General features: G+C 42.9%; 1 protein-coding gene across 1 annotated transcript in view; it reads left to right on the top strand.

Moving 5' to 3' along the window:
- gpr158a (G protein-coupled receptor 158a) overlaps positions 1–19,117 on the top strand; it is a 96,799-nt gene extending 77,682 nt beyond the window's left edge. Inside the window, exons 7-12 of the mRNA XM_034705892.1 lie at positions 2,084–2,193; positions 5,515–5,753; positions 8,502–8,640; positions 13,918–14,023; positions 15,611–15,757; positions 16,367–19,117. Coding sequence (XP_034561783.1) covers positions 2,084–2,193; positions 5,515–5,753; positions 8,502–8,640; positions 13,918–14,023; positions 15,611–15,757; positions 16,367–18,253 — 2,628 coding nt within the window. The 3' untranslated portion in view covers positions 18,254–19,117. The remainder of the gene's footprint in view (positions 1–2,083; positions 2,194–5,514; positions 5,754–8,501; positions 8,641–13,917; positions 14,024–15,610; positions 15,758–16,366) is intronic.
- Positions 19,118–19,674: the final 557 nt, after the last annotated feature.

The raw sequence follows: 19,674 nt of genomic DNA, 5'->3' as shown, positions 1-19,674 counted from the left end.
GCTGCCTCTGTCTTTGGAAGAGCTCAGCGTTTTTAATTTTTTACTCGGCTCGGTCGGGAACCATTTGTAGCAAACATGAGCGGATGCCCTGCTTCTCGTCTCAAAGGCAGGCTTTGCATGATGTTCGCAGACTCAGATAGATTTTCCTCCAGCAAAGCTATGGATGGTTACACAATGACAGTGCACTATACATTCTGTCATGTTTCACTTCTTTGTGAAACCGATTGGCCCCTGCTTTGTACAGCCTTGGAATTCTGATCTCACTATGACAAAAAAATAAGGTCAAATGGTTAACACCAGAATTTTTATGCCCTAAGGTGAGAATGGAGCTACTTTAGGGCCTGTGTCCATTGACAGCATTGTGTGAGCTCCCTGTATTTTACAACCCAATGCAAATCAGCGTTTTCAGCACCTGGCGTCCTGAGCACAACATGCTGCAGTGTCAGCTGTTCTCTGTTGCTGCACTCACAGGACGATTGGTTGGAAACAGCTGCATTTGCCAATGTCACCTTCCCTCATTGACCAATCAAAATCAAGAAGAGGTGGGACTTATGATATCAACTTTTTTTTTTTTAAGTTATGTTTTGGGGCTTTTTTTTTGCATTTATTGGATTTGACAGCTGAAGAGAGACAGGAAATGTGGGGGGTAGAGAGTGGGGGAAGACATGCAGGAAATGGAGTGGCGAGGATTCAAACCTTTGACTGCTGCGACAAGGACTATAGCCTCTGTATATGGGGCGCTTAGACCACTAGGCCAATGGCGCCCGAATCAAACTGTATTTTAACTACTTAATAGGAGCAACCTCTATAAGTGGGACGTTTAGACCGCTAGGCCACCAGCGCCCCATGATATCAACTTTGTCAACAACAAAAACAGAGCAGCTTATGTTTTTTGGAGAGTTTTTTTGAGCGGCTGCTGATGACTCCTTTCTGTTGATTGTTTTTACATGTATTTAATACAATGAATAGAAACAAATAAGCCAACAGAGTAATAGAAATCAGACTTAACGGTGCTACATGAAAGGGAAGTGAGAAGGGGCATCGTTGGCCTAGCGGTCTAAGCATGGGCAACATATACAGAGGCTGCAGCAATCGCAGCATTCGTTCGACCATTTCCTGCATGTCTTCCCCCGTCTCTCTTCAGCTGTCCGATTCATTAAAGGTGAAAATGCCCCAAAACATAACTTTTTTTAAAAATAGGAAAGGGAAGTTAGTTTCTTTTAAAGTTATATTTTGGGGGTTTTTTTGCCTTTAATTGATAGGACAGCTGAAGAGAAGACATGTAGGAAATGGTCACGGCTAGGAGTCGAACCAGCGACCTCTGCAACGAGGACTGTGGTCTCTGTATGTGGGGCGCTTAGACCGCTAGGCCACCAGGGCCCCAGGGAGTTAGTTTCTTCACCCCATGTAACTTTGCAACGTTCAGCACTGGTGAGACGCACTCTGAGACTGAGGTTATGGGGCGCCCCCAGTGCAAGAAGAAACAAACTCTGTAAGTGAACACAGGCCCTTCACCTTGCTGAAATGGGTTAGCTACTTTTTATAAAGTTCACTCACTCAGTACTCGGTTGCTGTTGTACGACAAGACAGTCGAGAGAAGGAGAAAGTTTTCGCCAGTTGCATCTCTGTTGCTCCATCAACCCGAGCTTGGGAGCTCGGGTGTTGTTTCACGAGAGCATGCTAATGTTTTAATGTTCGTCTTTGTTTTGGGCTTTTTTGGAGCATTTTTTATCTCTTGCTTTGAGCGAGCTTGAGTCAAATGTTGATCTTCACTCAATATCATTGAGGGTAATGAAATCTGATCTCACACTTGCTCTTTGTCTTTAGTGTTTCCTGTTTAACTTATTATCTAAATGGCTCCTTCATGTCTAAGCTCTGGGGTCAAACAAGTCCAATTTCCTTTTGTATAAGACCTTGAATTATCAAGATCAGCGTGACTTTGGAACTATCACAAACAACTTCCTCTAAATTATTTCATCTCAGACACTGAGGGCACTCACTGTTGGGTGATACTGCTCAGTACTTCTTACATTAAGCTTTTACACAACTAGTGTTATTGAAGGATGCTTCTGTCCTCTTTCAGGTCGGGATTCTCTATTTCCAGCCGAGTGTTTTCCGCTGCATCCTGCTGCGATGGGTTCGACTGCTGGGCTTCGCCACCGTCTACGGGACTCTGACTCTTAAGCTGTACAGGTAAGCTGTACATCTTAATCCACCTCATGTCTGTAGGAGTACACTGACCTCTTAAGGAAGATTGCTATGAAACAAGGCAGCTTGTTTCTTGGTGAATTCATCAACACATCAACACGTTACTCTGGTCTACATGGTTCAGGGTGGATTCACTGCCTCGTTAATAGAGGAGGGAAATAGACAGTAAAAGTAATTAAGAAAACACAGGGTGCTTTGGCCCCAAATGTTCTCTCTGTATAACCTAAAATCGAATGATGGTAGTGAGAGATTAACGTTTGTGAGATCAGAGGAAGAGGAAGGAAACAGAGAGACAGAGAGAGCAGAGGGGGGTCATCCAGCTCTGAGTAGCCGATAATGAGACAGGGGGGCTTACAGTATTTAAAGAAGCGAGTTTAAAATTGTTCATCTGTGGGGCTTTTTGTCAGGTGAATCTGTCAAAAAGGCCTAATGAAGATGCTGATTAAGAGGATGTGGCTGAGCCGAGTAAACCCTCTGAGGTGCAAGTTAACATATTGCACAGATCAATTTTTGATGGGGGGCTCATTAGTGGCGAGCGCAGTGGACACTTCATCAATGTGTGTGAAGGGCAGAGCCTAAGAATAGCGAAGGCTGGTAATGTGTGTGAGCATGGTTTAGTATCTGTTACACAGTCTATGTTTTCATCCGTTCATACAAGGCTTTAAACCGTCACAGTAACATGCAAGGAAGAACTGTGATGGTTGATGTTGCATCTTATCTTAACTAAGGGGAAATTTACGGCTTGAACTTGTTGTTTTATTTTTCCATTGAACAGCACATTGTGTTAGTCCTCATGGTGCAACAAATCACAGTCACGGACCACCCGCAACGATTCAGACCTCGTGTGATCTGGTGATCGATAGAAAAGTTAAAACAAGTTGAAACCATAGACTGTATATATAATGGACAGCGTTGCTCCGCCTTTTCCCATTGTATGGTTTTGAAGCCAAATTATCCCATTCTAGAAAGCTGCCATCTTGTAAATTTTCCTGCAGCCAGAGTCTGCGCAGTAGGAAATTTGTGTTTCCACAGTAAGAGCTCCGCCCTACAGCGTACCGTCACAAGGTCCTACGGAGTTTGCTTTTTGAAAAGTACTATCCCCCTAACAGGGCTTTTTAGGGGGGAGATTATCTAAGGGTAAAGTCTCTAGTTCCGGGGTAAAGTTCCTCTGGTCGAAAAACGCCTTAAGGTGCTTTTCGACTGCATGAACTTAACCCCGGAACTTGTAACTTTCCCCAGGAACTATGTGCTTTTCAAACCCAGGAACCAGGGTCTAAATTCAGTTCTCAGGTAGTTAATCTTGCCCCTGAAAAAGCCCCTGATTGCGGGGTACTACTTTTCAAAGGCCCAGGAACTTAAGGGGGGGCAGGGCCTTCAATGTTGGACGTTTCTGATTGGTAGAGTAACCGTAGTGTTTTAGATAACCCATCGTCCACAATAACATCACACACAACTATGGGCTCTGCCATGAGTGCATAAATGTGGAGTGAATGGGTGAATGTGACATGTAGAGTCAAAGTGCTTTGAGTGGTTAGAAGTCTAGAAAAGGACCATGTAAGAACAGTCCATTTACCATATCACCACAGCATACGGATGAAAGAAACATTCGTATGACATGTATTTCTTTTTTAAAGTTTGACTGCAGCCCCATTCAAATGAATGGGTGAGGCGGAGTTTTTGAGCTATACTGCAGCAGCCCTTTGCGGCCATTGCGGTGGCTTCACTTCGAGCCGAGCAAAATGACGTCCATTTTTTTTACAGTCTATGGTTGTAAAGAGTTTCATGTAGCTTCTGCTGTTTCCTGAAGCACTTGTCTGTCTGTGTTAGCCACGCCCCCTGCATGCTCTGATTGTGTGAGTGAGGGGAGACGTTAGCAAAATCACTGCATTTTCCTGCAATGAGTGTGATCTTCATTACAAGCTCACCCAGAAAACACAGGAAAACAACAATGGCATCAACGCAACGCCTGCATACAAAGGTTTTACTGACATGCAGAGAAAGTAATAAGACAGCAGCTTCACTTTTTACTGATATAAACATAAACTGCACCGTGTTAGTTCTCTCCTCCTCCTCCTCCTCCTCCTCTTCCTAGTTGCTTGTCAAGACAAAGGATTTATCCACTCACACAAGCACTGCTGTGAAAGCAGGGACGATAGTTACGCACGGTACAAGTCTCAAAATGCAAGCAGAGCAGGAATACAAGGGCAGTTCATTGACTGAGACACAGCTGTATGAGTACAGGAACACTTCACATGACCTGTGATTCACCTGTTTTGTTAAGTGTGTGTTTTTTAACACAGTTTAATGTCAACACAATATTGAATGAGTCTTAACCTTTGTTGAATCAGGCTTGTGTTGAACACTGTTAGTGGAAAGCCTCGTTAATGAGATGCATGGAGATGTATTTTGGTTTGCAGATCCTTGAAATGCACAGACAAGGTCGTGGTTTAGTGAGGAAAAGAAAAGTTATACCAATGTCTGAAAAATGACCCTTTTGTAAGATTTGTGATCACCCTGAGTTAGCGCTTGTCAGCCCAGCATCGGTTACTCATCCACTAGACTACTCTCTGATTTGTCAGTTTTCTATTAGCATGAATCATCTGCTGTGAAGAACTTTGGCTCCACCTCCTGGCACTGATGCTAACACTGTGGACCCAAACTTCTGACATCATCGAGACATCATCAGAGCAAAGATATCACCACAGCTGTCAGATTTTAAAAACTCGAACATCCCTAAATATGACAGAGAGATTAACCGGGGAGTGAGGGGCGTATTCACGTTGTTTGGACTGGATAGATCAACCAGATAGCGTTGATAGAGATATAGGAGTCGAGTTTAGTTCATTACATCAGTTCAGGAAGCTGCCACAGTTTTGATAACACATACATTTCTACCCTCACTTCATAGAAATTAAGATTTAAATTCCTGGAAGAGAAAATGTTGAATTATTGCATCCTTAGAGGGAGATCCATTGTGGTTGTGCTCAAGAGAAACCTTGATCAGCTTTCCCTTTGGATTGTTTTGCCATGTACCTTTATCTCTCATACTGCTGCTTGTCACAGTAAAAGCTTCAGGTACAAGCTATTTGATTTGTGTAGGGAATTCTGGGAAATGTAGGAACTGACCTAAAAAGTAAGCCTCTGGTGACTCCGGTAAAAGAGGTGTAGAGAGGAAGAAGAGGGGAACTTTTTCCCCTAATTGTTGTTCTCTTTCCTCTTACAGCTTGTTATGGTAATGTTGGTAATGTGGTATCCATATGGTGAGTCTTTTTTTTTTCTCCTGTGATCCTGTCCTTCCCTCTCCAGGGTGCTGAAGGTGTTCCTGTCCCGTACAGCCCAGAGGATCCCCTACATGACCAGCTGGCGAGTGCTGCGTCTGCTGGGCATCATCCTGCTCATCGTCTGCTGGTTCCTGGTGGCCTGGACATCTGCCGTCTGTCAGAACCCGGACAGGAAATCGGCTCTCATAGACGTGGGCTACACGCCCGACGGGCTGCAGTTCAGCATGTGCCTTCTGGATCGCTGGGACTACATGATGGCTGTTGGTAAGGGTGACGTGAATGGTTTTATACACTGAAATATGTGGAAAAGTGAAGTCAGAGTTCAAACCAGTGAATGATAAGTGAGGAAGTGAAGAAGAAGTTGGATGAGGAAGTCTGTTTGGCAAAAGTCCTAGTTTGCAAAAAGTAGACATTAAGGCTCTCCACTGGTGCTCCACTCTTGGATGTTGGCCGGTGTTTCGTACAGAGGAGGGAGGCAACCAGCCGCAGATAAAAAACAGATGAGGAATCAAAGATGCCCAGAGGGGAGCTGCATCTCGAGTTGAGGAAATCTGCATGCTGGGTTTTAACGTCTGCTGAGTCAGGCTCCGTGAGGAAAAAAACTGCGGTCCTTTTTGACTTCTGGGAAAACAGATGGACCCCCAGCAGAGCCCGCATGCTGCGCTACTGTATACAGAAAACAGATTTTCTCTGTTTATTAGGAGGTAAAAATAGGCTGGTAATAGGGAGGTGCGAGTCAGCTCTGATGTCACTCTCGTACAGGTCATAAATTACACAACAATGAATCTGCGTCCGCGTACGCTCACAGCCAGCGGTCCTTTCATTATGAATATGTTTTACAGAAACCAGCATGCAAACAACTCGAGTCAAACCAGGGAGGAGTTCTTCCAAAGCCGGAGTATGCACATCAGAGAAACAGCTCCAGCAATTCAATAATGTGTTATTTTGATTTACAAGATTACATTACATTTAATTATCTTTTTATGTTTCTGACCTGTCAGCATTTCAACACCCTGAACTTAAAGTTTATTAACTGTAAAAACTGCCTTTTGGTGAAGTCTCCTTTGTCCCATCAAATGAAAAGTTATTTCAGGAACTTTAAGGGAGGCAGCATTTAGAAGGTTAACAAGTCCTGTGATTTTATTCATAGTTAATAAATGTTTTAGTAATGTTTTACGGATGAGTTATTAACTTTAAAGATTAAAGAACAAATGGTAAATGGACTGTTCTTACATGGTCCTTTTCTAGACTTTTGACCACTCAAAGCACTTTTACTCTACGTGTCACATTCATGTATGCACTTGTGTGTGATGTTATTGTGGACGATGGGTTATATAAAACACTGCGGTTACTCTACCAATCAGAATCGTCCAACATTGAAGGCCCTGCCCCCCTTAAGTTCCTGGGCCTTTGAAAGGTAGTACCCTGCAATCAGGGGCTTTTCAGGGGCAAGATTGACTACCTGAGAACTGAATTTAGACCCTGGTTCCTGGGGTTGAAAAGCACATAGTTCCAGGGGAAAGTCACAAGTTCCGGGGATAAGTTCATGCAGTTGAAAAGCACCTTATGTAAAGTGTCAATCACAATCATCAAGGGGAGCAAAGGGGTTCAGTGTCTTGCCCATGTGACTGGCATGGGATCAGACTGCCAGCTCTTCTATTGAAAGAGGACCGACACTACTACTGAGCCACAGCCACCCAACACCTGTCCATATTGTAAAATCCTTTGGCTGGTGGAAATCCTCCTCAAGTGTCTTCAGCTGCATTTCCACTGCAAGAACTTTCTCCAGGGACTAGGTACCTTTCAGGAACCATTGTGTTTTCATTGGAGGGGACAGAGCTTCCAGAAAGTCCCCTCTCCTGGATTAGTACTTTCCAAAGTCTGAACATTTTCAGAGTGTTCTTTTTCTGAATTTTAAAGTAATTAACGTCTGTATTTTACAAGTTTAAATGTATCTTAAACCAATTTGATGAATTGTGTTCATTGTGCTTTGATTAATCAGTGCAGTTATCCAAGAAACAGTCCAGGCTCCGTTGATCTAAGTATACAAAAATAATTGAAAGCAGGAACTTTTAATGAAAAGGTGTCACTTTTTTGGCACCATTGTTGTATAGTTGCCTCCAAGAAGGATCAAGTCAGAGGGCTGATTTGTGTAACTTTCAAAGACAGGTAGTAGGAACCTTTTAGTCCTTGAAATGCCTGAAAAGAGTGCTTTTGGTGAAAATGTGACTTTACACTCTGATGAATCAAGGTTCAAAGTTTTCACTCTTTCTACGAAGCCAACCTTTAGCAATGATGCTCTGATCTAGCTGAAAATATAAGCTTTAATCAAAGTTGTATTAACTTTTAATGAAATCATTAGTTTTGACTTCTAAACCAGTCTTAGATGCAAACAAATGAAGAGAACCGTCCAATATTTTCTTTCAAAAACAACATTTAAAGTCATGAACTACCTTATTCTTTTTTCTATCCAACAAAAAGACAGCTATTTCTATTTTGGGACATTTAACTATTAAACTCCTGTCATTTATTTCAGATGTTCAGGCCTTTAAATGCTTTTATACAACTCAACAAATCACACCTTTATAGGGGTCTAATGCTAACCCAGTCTCATGTTGTGAGGAGCTCAAGGTCGATGAGCTGGACAAGCCAACAGATCAAGAAGACAACACTGTAAATGTCAGAAACTGAAGGTTCTGGTGAAAATAGCATCCTGTTTATTGCTGAGCAAGAGGTTACCATGTAGACATTACCCCGGGTTGTCATGGAGGTGCACAGGGATCCATTTATTGTCCAGAGGATACAACCCCAGCTGTTGCAGTGTGAGTGTGAGAGCTTCTGTTGAACAGGGTGTTTTCCTGTATACCTGTGTTGTACAGCACTTTTGTTGATGAGAGCGCTGAGCTGTAAAGTGGCTGTTCGGTGTGTGTGTCCATGAAAAAAAACGTGCACTGCATACCAATGATGTATCGTCCAGTGTCCTCACACCTCTGTGTCCTTCCTTCTTCACAGCTGAGTTCCTGTTCCTGCTGTGGGCGGTGTACTTGTGTTACGCTGTGAGGACGGTGCCGTCGGCGTTCCACGAGCCTCGCTACATGGCCATCGCTGTTCACAACGAACTGGTCCTGACAGCTATTTTCTACGTCATCAGGTAACAACTCCTCCTTCAAGTCATCTGGATTCTTCAATTAGTAATAAAGGTGTTATTACTGTGAAATTCACTGTGTGAGACGCACTTTTAATAACTTCTATGTCAGCTTTAAAGTGAGCTGTATCCCTATATCTTAAAGGCTTTCTTCCTTATCAGGTCATTTTCATGCATTTACAGAAAACAGTGGTGTACTATAAGATATTTTATTACCTGGCTTTCTTACTGATCTTCAGGTTCTGTAAAAAGCTTAATCCTGATTGGTTCAAAGCCACTTCAATCAGGAGAGACACAGTTTGAAAATTAAAGGTTATTTATTACAACTTAATGAATAATGAAACTTGATAGAAATCTTTGGCGTAAGGACTCTATGGGGATAATTTTGTGAGCCTAGGATGTGTGAATTTGGCAGCAGAAGAAATTCCCCTAGAGTCCAGACACTGGTGAAGTTGGTTGATGAATTCCAGGAATTGAAGACTTTGCAGAGACCAGGTGGAGATGGGGAGGTGGAGGGGTGCGCACCATCAATGCTAGAAGGAACTAGCTGGAGAGAGAGACACATTTAAAAAGACAACAGAAAGTTGATAGGCTGACGATAAGGGCGTGCCACTGAGCTATTGGATGACAGCCGCTGCTGATTAACCAATGACAGCTCCGGAGTGTGCAGCTGGAAGCGGGTGAGCTATTGAACGAGGGAGAGGAGAGTTAAACAACTGCTGTGATTGCTTTACCGTCTTCCTATCTGAACATTCGCTAGAGCTACATTTGACAACCTCTTGACAATGGTTATTAACTTTCACTAACATGAGCAACACCTGAGGCAAACTGATCACACGTCATGTCAAATCAATGTGCAGAACAGAGTTCTGACATCTTTTGCTTTTGCTTGTTGACACCACAGACCGTAAGCATCAAAACAATGTGGCTAAAACACTAGTTTAGGTTAGCATGCTATATTGGCAGGCTACGGACATTTTCATATTGGATCCTGTCCAGCAATGTTGGTAAAAGCAGCGTAGCAGGTGAGAGCAACTTTAAGTTACCGGTCACTACAAAGAAACTTAAACCATGAGTGGCGGTGATGATAGCAGCAGGGTTCAAAGTTGTGACATTTGCCTCATGTATTTTTAAAGGTGTGTGAAGCGCAGAGCTCAGAAGAGAAGGAGAGCTGAATGAGGACAGTTCAATCTTAAATCGACCGCAACAGGCAGATAAGAATCCATCACCATGGAACGCCAATTGCAGAATCACTGGGAGTACTTCTTAAAGGCTGTATACATAAATCACTTCAAATCAATGAATAATCTTTTGAAGTTAGTAGCTGGGTAATAAGCGGGATAATCTATGGTTAGCAGGTAGTTATGGGAAATGGAACCCCTTCTATTGGGATTCTATTTCCCATAACTACCTTCTAACCATACATTATCCCTTAAATAATGAACCTCAAGGAGTGATGGTTTTACTAACAAGACTCCTCCACCCACGGAGGGGATGGAGTGAGTCTCTGCAAATTGGTTGCCGGCTGTAGATCTTTCCGTATCTCACAAACATCATTGCTCACATAGGCTGAGCTCGACTGTCGTATGGGTAGCTTGCAGGGTGGCAGTAACAGATGGCACTAAAAAGAGCTACACATCTGCATGGAAACTGCACATTACTGAATGCAGTGAAAGTCACTTTCAAGTTAAAGAATCAGTTCACTCTCACACTTTTATTAGTGTAGGGTTTGAAACACCATCTCTAGTGTTTCTGTTGCATTACAAACATTTGATAACAGGAATTTGATTTCCTCCACAAACCGTCATTCTCCACACTGCGAGTGTCACAAAGTAGATCCCATTCACCTCCATTGCTTTGAGGCAGATGCATAGATATCCATTTATTTACTGGCATACCCAGATACCACCTCTAATATGAATATATACTTGTGTATTTCACATATATTGGCCCTTATACATCACTGGTTATATATAAATCTTTAATAAATATCAGTTGTCTCGTCTTATCTTAATAGTCCTCCTGCAGACACTGGCATCCATCCTCCAAGGAGAAAACTACAAACATTATTACTTAAAGCAACATTTCTCCTCAACATACAGATACTGTCACTTGTATTCCCAGCATGCTCCACATTTCTGGCTCCATATTTAATATCAGCGTCTTTGATTTGATCTCTGCTGTCATTTTGATGTTTGCGTCCTCCAGTCGAGTGTCTCATTTCCATCAGATAGGGGCGACCATGTGAGGCTGTGTTCATGTGGGAGTTGTTTTTTATTTTATTGTAGTGAGATCGTCCCTCTCCCTCCAGTCCTCATGTCAAGTAGCTGCTCCTTGCAGTTTATAAATGAGTCATTTCAGCTGACACCGCTGCAGCCATTCCTAGCTGGAGTCCCCTCTAATTGAGAGCTCAGCTCCATCACATTATTTAATAATGAAGCATGTCAGAGTGATTTATGTTTTTCAAGACAGCATAAATAGAGGATTTATTGGCAGCATTATTCTAGTTTTAAATTAACATCCATTAAAAAACAATGTGTGTCATAGGTGTTTAACCTGATGGCTTCTTGGTAAGAGAATCAGAGCTTTTAATACTTCTGATTGTTCATGAATGCCCAGATCTTTGAAATCTGTTTATTTCACATTTTATTTTACATTTTTTATAGAATCAGGAGTGAGGTATGACTTTTATGATATGAGATGTTCTGGTTTCTGTTTGTAGTACACGTGTAGTCCGTTAATGACCAAACATGTATCAGCAGGCTTTGGTGTCTGCTGGAGAAATGAGAAAGCAAGGAACAGGGAACATCCACTTTAAGAACATCATGGCTCCCATCAGCTGGAATCAAAAGAAGACTTCAGGAATTGGATTTTTTTTTTTTTCGTGATGCTGTATCACACAGATTTCCAGAAATGATCAATCCAATCTTTCCATCCATTCAACAAACAAGATTTCAAAAGTTGTTTTCTTCTCTCGAGGATACACCTTTGTTTCAGCAAACTTAACTTTAGACCTGTTAACTGAAAGTGAAGCAAAACAACATCAGTTTCTTTTCTGATCCATTATACTGAAGTAAGCCAGAGTATGGCCTCTGTTTAACTTATTATTTACTGTGAAGCTGAGACTCTCCAGAATAAGATCTGCTTCGGGAGATGTGATGTAGTGTTGTAGTCTAGACCACATTAACCGAGACCAAGACATATCCGAGACCAGAGTACACTGAGACCAAGACAAGACCGAGACATTTAGGGATTGAGACCGAGTGAAGACCAAGACCAAGGCAGGGCAAGACAGAGACAAGACCAAGACCATATATATCAATGAAAACTCATGATGAGAGTTAACAAAATAAAAGACTATTGTTTATTTTATTTAGGTTTGCTTTAAATACAATTGACAATTTTGATGCGCTGTGAGACTTTTGACTCCTTAAGTTTCGTTTTCCTCATTGTTTGTTTTAGATAAGAGGTAAATCTGTGTTTTCTGTTGCCTGTGATCTCAGGAGAGGTATTATTTCGTCAAACCTAGTTTTCTCATTAGTTGTGTGCATTTTCTATTTTCTAATACTTGTAGTGTTTTTATCTGATGGGTTATTGATGGGTTATAGACCTATAACCCATCAGGTATTTATCTGTGCCCTTCTCTCAGTGTGCCTCCAGATTTTGTTATTGAATGTCTATTTATTGCTTCATTAAATGACATAGACATCTCTGATATGAAATACGGAGTCCGCCCAGTCCGAGACCGAGACAAGACCGAGTAAAAATGCTTTCGATTCCGAGACCGAGACCTTAAATAAGCTGTCTCAAGACCGGTCTCGAGACCAAGACTGGTCTTGAGTACTACAACACTAGTGTGATGGACCAAGAGATGATAGGGTTTATTTTGCCGGGGAGAATTTCCCTTTGCTTGTGATCACACGGTCACTTCTCAGGTTGGACTGTAAACAATCCAGCTCACAGTAAAGAAAGTCACGGCTAGAATGTGTTCAGTGCTAACCGCTGGCTAAGCCGTAGTTGTTCCAAGGGGCATACATCACCGTCAAGGCAGACAATAGACAATGGGATCTGAGATTGCGATGTTTGTGATTACTTATCCTTGAATCTGCCTCTGCAGCCTTGTTGTTCGCATTCTCTCTACAGAAAAACTGCCAAACAACACCCCTAATAAATTGTAAAGTTGCCTGGTGTGGCTAGTTATCCTGACTTCCCGCCACCAGAGACCACACAGAACACTGGTGCTTATTAGAGGCATCCAGCAGCATCCGTATTTGTGTCTCACAGAAGCTGCTGTTTGATCCCTAAGTGACCAGTTAGAGCTCAGGCCTGTTAGCCTGGTCCAGGTGTGAACGGGGAAGCTGGCGGTCACAGCATGTGTGTTTCACAGAGAGAAGACGGCACGCGAAGGTTATTAAATCCTCATCTGCGCACAAAAAAAATCATGAATGAAGCCTGGGAACATTTCATACGCTGGACCTTCGCCTTCATTTGTGCCTCAAAGCTATCACCAGTAACTGTTAATTAGCCATTTGCCGCCTTCAACAACATAATGAGCCCACTAGCTGACATTAGTTTGGATCGAGGCTCTCTAGTGGTTGGATTAGCATCTGACAGGACATACCTCCATATCCTTAGTGCACATGAGGTCTCACTGTGCTCTAAGCCTGTTAGTTCTCTATAGATGAAAGGCTGGAGCTCCTCTCACCACTATTGTTTCTGCCAGTAATTATTGCGTTTTCCTCCGACTGCTGCGCCACAGTCGGCCTCCTGTATTACCGTCTGATGTATAAATAGGCTGAATATTGCGACCAGATCAAGGGCACTCCCCTCCGCTGTGAATCCAAAGGAAAGAATGGGGAAAAATATTGCGTCCTTGCCGGCAGAAGGATCACCCGAGTGGAACATTATATGAGGCAGTGGAATTGACACCTAGACAGACAGTGTATAAATCTACTTTGGCTGAAAACACATTAAGTCTGCTGGTGTGTGTCTCTGCTGGCTCCATCTGTAGCTAAGAGGCTCGCTGCAGACCGAGCAATGTGCAAGAATATCACGGCATAATTTAATCAGAGTGGACTGCAGTTACAGTCTGGACATTTGGGATTTGAACATCAGCTGTCAAAGGATGTTTGGATGTTTATTAACACAACTTTTGGAGTGTAAGAAATGTAAATGTTGCTCTCTACAGCCTGTACAATTTTAAGTAATATCACATATAACTCTGAAAATCTCGGCTTCTGTGTAAAGTTGTACTTTCTCTGTGTTTCCTCCAAATCATGACAGGTTCACTCTCGCTCCAGAGCTCCACCCAGACTGGATGCTGCTCCTGTTCTTCACCCACACCCACTTAACAGTGACAGTAACATTAGGTCTGCTTCTCATCCCCAAGGTAAACATTTGCATGGCGATGCTCTACTTTCTGAAGTGAAGGCGTAAAATAAATGCTGCTGGTGTGTTTTCCTACTTACTATGTTGTGTTAAATTTCCTCCAGTCTGCACATTCTTTGTCTTTTTAAAATGTATCTTAAGAGATTCATAACTTAATTTGGACTGTCAGAATAAACAAAAGCATATAGCTTTCAGTTCTTTATAACACAACAAACAAACAACAGCAGCAACAATGAATCAATCCTGGTATCAAAATGTTGTGACTCATGCATACACCACTCTGCTGCTGGTTTTACTCACCACAAAAACAATCCCTAACAAACCTGCACAATGGCTTTTCTTAAGAGCTACAGTACCCCGCTGCTCTGAGTAAACAAACAGCTTTGTGTTTGAGACCTAAAGCAGTGGTTCTCATCCAGTCTGGCCTCAGTACTCACCACTCACCACCTCCACCAATAAGAACCTAGATTTATGAAATAATGATAATGTTTTTTAATGTTGAGGTAGATCTCTCTCTAACATGAGTCTAGTCCTGCTCGAGGTTTCTGCCTGTTAAAGGAAGTTTATCCTTGCTGCTATCACTTGCTAAATACTGCAAAGTGGCCCAAGAAAAGCCCAAAAATAGACTTGGAAGGTCAATATGGCAAAAAGTACATTAGATTATTTTATGTATATATGTGCAACAACTTTTTTACAATCAAAAGCAGTTATTGAGGGAAAACTCTTACATAATGGGGAAGTAGTTGTAGAAGATGTTAATGCAAAAAAATGCTATTTATTGTGGTTTATAAAGAGATGCCATGCTGCTATCAATCAATCTTTATTTATACAGCGCCAAATCACAACAAATGTTATCTGATGACCCTTTACAAACAGAGCAGGTCTAGACCGGACTCTATGTTATATTATTAACAAAGACCCAACATCAAGACAGGATAAGATCCAGACCCATCTTACAGACAGGACTCAGTCTGATCTCATCTTAATCCACCATGAGCAGAGCACTTTGTAGCATTTAGCAAGTTACTGTGGCAAGGACAAACTTCCTTTAACAGGCAGAAACCTCCAGCAGAACCAGACTCATGTTAGACAGCCATCGCAGTTGGAGTTGGAAAGAGGGATAGAGGAGAATAAGAGAGAGAGAGAGAGAGAGAGAGGATAGTGGTGAGACAGATAGTAGTAGTTGTAGCTGCTGGAGTCTGGAACGTCCACAACAGCAGGATGTCTACGGCAGCAACTCATGGGAACTTACGAAATAAGGGAGCTCAGGGACTCCAGACAGGTCTATGGTTGGTACATAACTATAATGGGACAGGGAGAGTTAAAGTAAGTGATAGGCAGAGAGAGGGGTGAAATAGGATCCCAGTGTGTCAGTTCCCCCGGCAGTCTAAGCCTATAGCAGCATAACTAAGAGCGGGTCCAAACCTGAGCCAGCCCTAACTATAAGCTTTATCAAAAAGATACATTTTAAGTGTAAAGGTTACTCAGATATTTGTTCACTTTCTGTCTGTTTATTTTAAAATGTTTAATTTAACGTTTTTGTGTAAATGCTAAAATCTTGTTGTCCTTTTTCGCTCCTCTCCTGCAGTTCCTGTTCGCTGGCACCCACATGAGGGACGACATCGCCTCTGAGGCCTATGAGGACGAGCTGGACATGGGTCGCTCTGGGTCGTATCTCAACAGCAGCATCACGTCGGCGTGGAGCGAGCACAGTTTAGATCCCGAGGACATTCGGGTACGCTGTGCTTTCATCAATGTTTGATCCGCCATTGTTTAACCTGCTTCAATCTTTTCAATCCCAGAGAATCATACTGAGCCATGGCAGTTTTTTATTGCAGACACCAGAGGAAATGGGCCATCTCAGTTCTGTTAATGGCTGTGGCGTAAGGTCTTGCGACAGTCGTTGGGAAAAACGTACCAACGTGAGCTGAGATTTCTGTTTGTCTGTTAGAGCTGAAGAAGTCTCTCTTCCAAAAAGTAGTCAAAGCTGTTTATAATGGAATAGTTTGGGCATACAAACAGAAATACAACAGATTCAAGACCGGAGCTTTGAGGCTATTTCAGACCTAACATTAAAACACACCTTCTTTGATGCTGTCCAGAACTGTCCTGTCTTTGCTTTCTTCAGCATGTGATACTCCGTAGTGCATCGTTTAACTACAGTTTGTAGTCGAGTGTCTTGAACTTGTACTGCATGTTCTCTGTGCAGTAGATTATCTGCTTTTTGCAACAGTGTTGTAATTAGAAATGTGTTTCCCCGGCTGTAAAGCTGCAGTTTGTGCAAATCATGCAACTCATCACCTTGCTTTGTTTTTTCCCCCTCGGGTCTGACATGAATCTGTAGGAGGAGCTGAAGAAACTCTACTCTCAGTTGGAGATTTACAAGAGGAAAAAGATGCTGGCCAACAACCCTCATCTCCAGAAGAAGCGGAGCAGCAAGAAGGGATTGGGCCGCTCGCTCATGAGGCGCATCACTGAGATTCCTGAGTCGGTGCATCGGCAGTGCAGCCGGGAAGACAAGGAGGCTGGAGAACACGGGAGTAACCGGAACAGTATCTGCATGTTGAAGAAGAACCCTTTTGATCCGACTCACACTGCAAAGCAACCAAAGGAGGAGACGCTAAAGAACAAGGTTTTCTCCCTCAAGAAGTCCCACAGCAGCTACGATCACGTCCGCGACCAGAGTGAAGACTCCAACAGCTCAGCGACCGACAAGATGGAGGTAACCCCAGCAGAGGGCTCCCTCCTGGACACTCTCATGGGGAAGAAGCTGGTCAAGAAGAAGTCCAGTGAGAATTTGAACTCCCAAAGTGAGTCCACAGAATCAGTTCCTCTGGTCTGCAAGTCGGCAAGCGCCCACAACCTCACCGCAGACAAGAAGCCAATTCCTTCCAGAGCATCCATGTTGCAGAAGTCTCTCAGTGTCATTGCCAGCGCCAAAGAGAAGACTTTAGGCCTCACAGGAAAGACACAGAGCCCAGAGGACAGCAATAAGAAGAGTCAGCCAAAGACCAAAGACACAAAGGTCAATGAAGAGCCCGACAGTGAATGCCAACCCAAGATGATCATCAGCCAGTCGGTCGAGTACAAACAGACTGCGACTAAAGGCAGGATCATGAAGCAGCCAGTGAGCGGCAGCCAGCCCACCATCTGTTCTGACCCCAGCAAAGGAAAGGACCTTTATGATCTGTCAGAAGTTTGTCCCTGGGAAGTGGAGGATCTCCCAACTCCATCTGAAAACAAGGTGCAGAAGCATGTATCAATAGCACCAAAGGAAACCACCACAGTTCACGGAGGAAGCACCAAGGGAGGTAAGTCCCAGAAGGAGCAGAAGCAGAAAGCTTCTGATCAGTCTCCAACAAGTGCAAGACCTTCAAGGGACACTCAGAAGACAACAGCTGTGCGAGCAGATGTTTGTCCGTGGGAAGATGGGGGCGAAAATCAAGGCGGTCAAGAAGGAGGCTCCAAGCAACAACCAACAAGTCAAGCTAGCAAACCTGCAAAGACCCAGCAGCCTCATTCTGCAACAGAGAGCTCCAAAACACAGCGGGCAGATGTTTGTCCGTGGGACTTTGAGGAGCCCCAAAAGACAACCGAGTTATCTTGTTCACCAGATATGACTAAACAAAGAAAAGGAACCTCTCCTGTGGATGTGAAAGGGAAAAGTTCCCTTTCAGAAGCATCCAAAGCAGGAGTCTCTCTCCAGCTACCAACAGCAAAAGTTGATGTATGTCCATGGGAGTACGACAGCACTACAGAACCTCCAAATTCTGGACAGAGGACACCCAGTCCGTCTCGACAGTCCAAAACCAAGGAATCCCCTTCCAAAAAGAAGGGCACCTCTCCCACAAGAACAGTTGAGAAAGAGAAACCAAAAGACGCTGAGGAGGAGAAAAGTAGAACAAAAGCAAAGGACAAGAGTAAATCTTCAGAGAAACACGTGAGCCAGCAAAAAATGGCGGATGTGTGCCCATGGGATGCGGAGAGTCAACAGGAGGTGCAGGTGGTAGAGAAAAGGAGGAGTGCAAATGTCGGCGCCGTCAAATCTAAGCCGGTTGAAGTGTGTCCGTGGGATTTTGAGGATACATCAGACAAAAAAGGTACAGACATAAGTGCTCCTGTTGTCAAGCAGAGCGTCACAAACCCTAAAGGAGGGGTTCCAAGTGCTGCCAAGAAGGCCGATGTTTGTCCCTGGGACTTTGAGGAAAGCACGTCGAGCAAGAAGGCATGACACTCAACCTTAACGGACAGCTGAAGTTAGAGTTCTTGATGTATACTTTTTTTTCCACTTTGAAATGGTTAATATAATCTTTTACTATTAGTGCGGTGACTTGGAAGAAAAGTTGATCAAGTTCCACAAGTTGCCTTCTTTTCCGAGATTTGTTTTGTTCCTGTTTTACTGATTTTGAAAATAAGTAAAATGTACAAAAAACAAAAACAAAGTCAAGATGAGCATTCCAGATTATCGCAGGAAGATCCTGAAGTTAAATCTTAGAGAAATTATGCAACTTTTGATTCAGCCTTTTCACGTGAAAAAATTTGCAGTTCACATGTTCTGTACTCGAATCTTACATCGTTCTTTTTTTGTGCATTAACGTCATCCCTGAACGGTTGAGGATACAACGCGACGACGGAAGGTGACAGGAAGAAGAACTATGAAACGCAGGTTGATGTACAAAACAGCAAAAGTGAAAGCCAAAGAACAAGTGAGCGTTTGTTTGAAGGCAGTGAGGGAAGAACTCAGTTAGGAAATCAGTCTATTGCACTTTAGCCAAATCCATGAATTAAGAGGACAGACTCTCCTTCTCCTTCTTTTTGTCTTCTTCGTTTTATTTAAAGCATGATACCACACGAGATATCACACACTGACCAAACTCAGACATGTTTTTATCTGTTTTCTGTTCATGGTTAGATCTATTTAATTGTAGTTCTCAGCAGATTAAAATACTTCCAAGTCTGCAGAGATGTACTGTATGTGCCTAACTAACTAGCATTGTCTTGTACCAGTCTGAAGGGAGGCGAGAGGCTTCCTCTTCAGCACTTTGTGTCGGTGAATTATATAAACAGCATGCACAGCCAGGTATTGAGAGTGGTTGGACCCTACCAATTATTTTTCTCCAACTGAAGCAGTTAATGTTCTGACAAATATTTAACGTTGTTTTTAATTCTTTCCCCTGCTTTCATATTTCCATGAGCTCATTCAGGGGTTTGTTAGCATCAACATGGATGTGTGTCAGAACTTGGATTTGAGGATTTGAAAACAGTTGGGGAACAGTGAGGAAATAATTTGCACCAGCTTTATTTATGAATCCAGCATGGGTCTTTGTGATGGCTTGCACCAGATTGTGTGTACGTGTGTCTGCGGACAGAATCCGATGAATTTAAGGTAAAAATGTCTTCTTCTTTTTTTAAAGTTTTGAACCTTTGGAGTTCTGTGAATGATCAAACCTCTGGCACTTTGTTTTGATCTTACAGGTCTCAAACAAGGAGCTTGAAATATCACCACTTTAATTCAACATGTTAGCTTAAAGATCCTGAAAACTCAATACATGCATTATGGGCCACATACTTACTGAGGTCCAGGAATAAGGCAACATCACTACAACACCCACTAGTCTCTGAAGAGGTGCCATGAAGCCCATGACCTGCCAT

This window comes from Notolabrus celidotus, chromosome 17, assembly GCF_009762535.1.
Source record: "Notolabrus celidotus isolate fNotCel1 chromosome 17, fNotCel1.pri, whole genome shotgun sequence".
Taxonomy (NCBI): Eukaryota; Metazoa; Chordata; class Actinopteri; order Labriformes; family Labridae; genus Notolabrus; species Notolabrus celidotus.
The sequence above is the reverse complement of the archived record's forward strand: the minus strand, read 5'-3'. Positions and strand labels throughout refer to the sequence as shown.